Source organism: Carya illinoinensis, chromosome 11 (assembly GCF_018687715.1).
Source record: "Carya illinoinensis cultivar Pawnee chromosome 11, C.illinoinensisPawnee_v1, whole genome shotgun sequence".
In the NCBI taxonomy this organism is placed as follows: Eukaryota; Viridiplantae; Streptophyta; class Magnoliopsida; order Fagales; family Juglandaceae; genus Carya; species Carya illinoinensis.
In genome coordinates this window covers 22,513,271-22,516,832 of record NC_056762.1, presented here as the reverse complement: position 1 = coordinate 22,516,832, position 3,562 = coordinate 22,513,271, and the positions used below count along the sequence as shown (strand labels likewise).

Here is a 3,562-nt window from a genome sequence, read left to right as displayed (position 1 = left end):
TAAACTTGGTGCCTTCACAAATGACAACATGTGTAGCTATGATTGGCACTTTTGACCACTATAATAATAATGAATGTGCATGTCTCTATAACTATTTCAAATAATTAATGATAACCTTTACCTTCTCCTGAAGAGAACGAAACCTCTCCATCTGAGAAGATGGGAAAACAAAATAATTCGGGGAATATCAGCCTCATTAGGTTAATTTCTTGCAGGATGATGAAAACGAAAGTGAAAGGGAAAGTAACGTTTCAGAAGGCATAAGATCTCAAATCAAACTATGCATACTAGTCCATAATTAGACCGAACTATACGCATGCTATGGCTTCAATGAATCAATCAAAAAATCAGTACCACTAAGGTTTCGTTCGTGTTTTTTGGCTCTTGTTGGGTTGCTTTCAAAACCACTATACATACATTTCGCATTCAGTTCGGCATGCTTAATTTCGCCCCGCAATTATTAATCGTGTTGCCTGTCAATTACTCCATCATTCAATGAGCTCTTTCTAAAGATGTTGACTGCAAAAGAAGGATCCATAAAGAGTCATATAGTGACTGACTGATGTGAACTGAAGCCACGATTAACTTCATCCTCTATCCCTCTCTTTCTTCTAATTAGGATAGCCTTAATTAGCATGACAAAGGGAAGAAAACCTAGGTCTAATATGGATGGATAAGGTTAGATGATATTTTTTTAATGTGCATATGGTTTAACCTTTAGAATTATAGTACTCCTACTAAGGTTCCTACAAAGGTTTTCCAGAGAACAAATTAATGAAGTGGTAATGTCAATCTATCACGTAACACCATATAATTATAAAAGGAAAATGATAGGATACCCGACAAATGTGCCCCTAAGTTTGCCCCCTCAAATGTGTGGTGAATAATTCACATTTATATAAAATTTAAAAAAGAAAAAAAAAGAAGGCTAACTTGGGAAGGCAATCTTAGGGGGCAAACTCAGGGGCAACCTTTATTTTTATTATTATTGTTTTATTTTATTTTATTTCATACATGGGGGAAGGGGATTCAATTATTGGTTTAGAAACCAAGGTGTTGCCAATTGATCCAAAGGATCTTAACGGGGGCAACCTAGCACCACCCTAATTAAAATTACTTACATAATTAGTAATTTTTAATGGTATACTATCATTCGACAGATGAAGATTACCATGTTTCCATGATATGGGACTACCATTTGTTCATATTCCATGAGTACTACATAATAATTACCACCTATGGCCGGTATGGCTACTGTATTACGTCTAGTAGGCAATATTTATATATAGAGAGACCCGATTCATGCTCACTAAAGCACTTCCACTTGGCTCCAAACACAAACTACTCTTTTTCATAAATGGACTAGACTTTCTAATGGAGGTCGAGGCTTCAGAGCAATGTGGAAAATTTGAAGTGAACTTCACTGGAAAAAGCATTGTCAGAGCTGCAAATCCCTTGCCAGGGCCTCATATCCTCACTCTTTCAAATCTTGACCTTCTTTCTGGCCGTTTTCCCGTTACATACTTCTACTTCTACCGCAAACCCCTTGTCAGTAACTTTACACCTACTATTGTTGACATTCTCAAGAGCTCCCTTTCCGAAACTCTCAATAACTTCTACCCCTTTGCCGGTAGAATTGTTCAGAATCCAACTACTGGTGAGCCTGAAATCATATGTGACAATAATGGTGCCCTAGTTGTAGAAGCAGAAGCAAATATCCGTTTGAAAGACATAAATTTCTACAACCTCAACCAAACTTTGGAAGGGAAGCTTGTTTCTATCAACCCCAACTTTCCCCTGCAAATCCAAGTGACAACTTATACTTGTGAGGGTATTTCAATAACCTTCACTTTCGACCATGCACTTGGAGATGCTAGTGCCTTTGGTAAGTTTCTTGTCTCATGGTCCGAAATCTCTCAAAAGAAGCCGATTTCATGCATTCCAGATCATAGCAGAAACCTTCGTGCACGTTTCCCTCCTACATATCACCCTTCATTGGACCAAACCTTTGTAAAGTGCACAATGGAAGAGATCACAAACATACCAACAACCAGAATTAGGCTCAAGCGTCTGTATCATATCGATGCATCGAGCATTAACACGCTGCAAAAACTAGCATGTGTCGGCGGCAATAAGAGAACAAAAATCGAGGCTTTCTCAGCCTATGTTTGGAAGGTTATGGTTAATACTATCGACAAAAGCCAGCATTCAAAGTGCAAGATGGGTTGGTTGGTTGATGGACGTGCTAGAATGTGCAAAAATGGAGATAAGAATTTCATGTCAAACTACGTAGGGAATGTCTTGTCTGTAGCTTTCGCGGAGGCAGACGTCATAAAAATAGAACAAAGTTCTATCTGTGATGTTGCCCACAATGTTCATGAAGCTATTTCAAAGGTAACAAATCAGAATCATTTTCTGGATTTGATAGACTGGATAGAGTGCAACAGGCCTGGGTTAATGCTGTCAAGAGTGGTTTTAGGGCGAGGAGGACCAGCCCTTGTTTTGTCATCGGGAAGGAGATTCCCAGTTGCAGAAGTTGATTTTGGATTTGGAAGTCCTGTGCTAGGGACAGTGTGCTCTACCATAGAAAGGATTGGAGTTGCTTACCTGAACCAGAGGCCGAGTGCTAGGGATGATGGCTCTTGGACTGTATCAGCTATCTTATGGCCGGAATTGGCAGCCGCGTTCGAGTCTGATTCTATTTTTCAGCCTATGTCTGCATCTCATCTTCAACTTTGATAGCATAAAAAACTTCCATGTATTCTTTCCCCTTATCTTATGTACGTAGTTACTTGCTTGTTTTTGTTAGAAAGTACTTGTTTTTGTTAGAAAGTACTGCATGTTATTTTATATATGGATTGAACGCGCGGTAGCAATTATAAAAATAAATAAATAAAATTAGATGGGGCACATAATAGATTTGGAAAGTAATATATATAGTTAATTAATTTATACATCAACAAGTACGTACATGAAATTTTACCTTGGACTCTCTATAGACTACAATAAAAATGTTTTTTAGTGACAGTTTGGAAATTGTGACGGTCTCCAAACTATCACTAAAATGCATTTTCTGTGATGTTTTGTGAAAACCGTCACTAAATATTGGTTATGATTTTTTTTACGTTCGAATGTGTCAAATTTTTTGTTCGAACATCACATTAAAGTTCGAACGTTATGTCTACTTACATGCGAAAGTGAAAATTTTTAGCGCCAACGTTCCTGTAATGTTTGAACATTAGGTGTTAATTTATGTTTTTGAAATTGACTATAATATATATTTGTTTAATATTAAGGTTGTATAAGCTAATATTAAAGAAAATTGAGAATAGAAATTAAGCTACAATACAGACGTTAAATAATATTATCTATTACATATGTTGAAATTAAAAAACAAAATATGATTACTTTTTGCAAAGGATATTTAGAACTGCTGGTTTACAAATGATTGAAACTTATCAATCAATATCTCAACCTTATTATTTAGAACATCTACATGATGGGCAAGATGTGTAATAGCCTGATCTATATGCGCAATCTGTCGATCGATCTGTCGGTCTAT

At 36.7% G+C, this 3,562-nt stretch overlaps 1 protein-coding gene across 1 annotated transcript; it reads left to right on the top strand.

Annotated features, from left to right (window-relative positions):
• The first annotated feature begins 1,302 nt into the window (after window positions 1-1,302).
• On the top strand, window positions 1,303-2,832 carry LOC122282656 (coniferyl alcohol acyltransferase). The gene has a single exon (XM_043094609.1). The coding sequence runs from the start codon at window positions 1,303-1,305 to the stop codon at window positions 2,737-2,739; it is 1,437 nt and encodes a 478-aa protein (XP_042950543.1). The 3' UTR covers window positions 2,740-2,832.
• The last annotated feature ends 730 nt before the right edge of the window (window positions 2,833-3,562 follow it).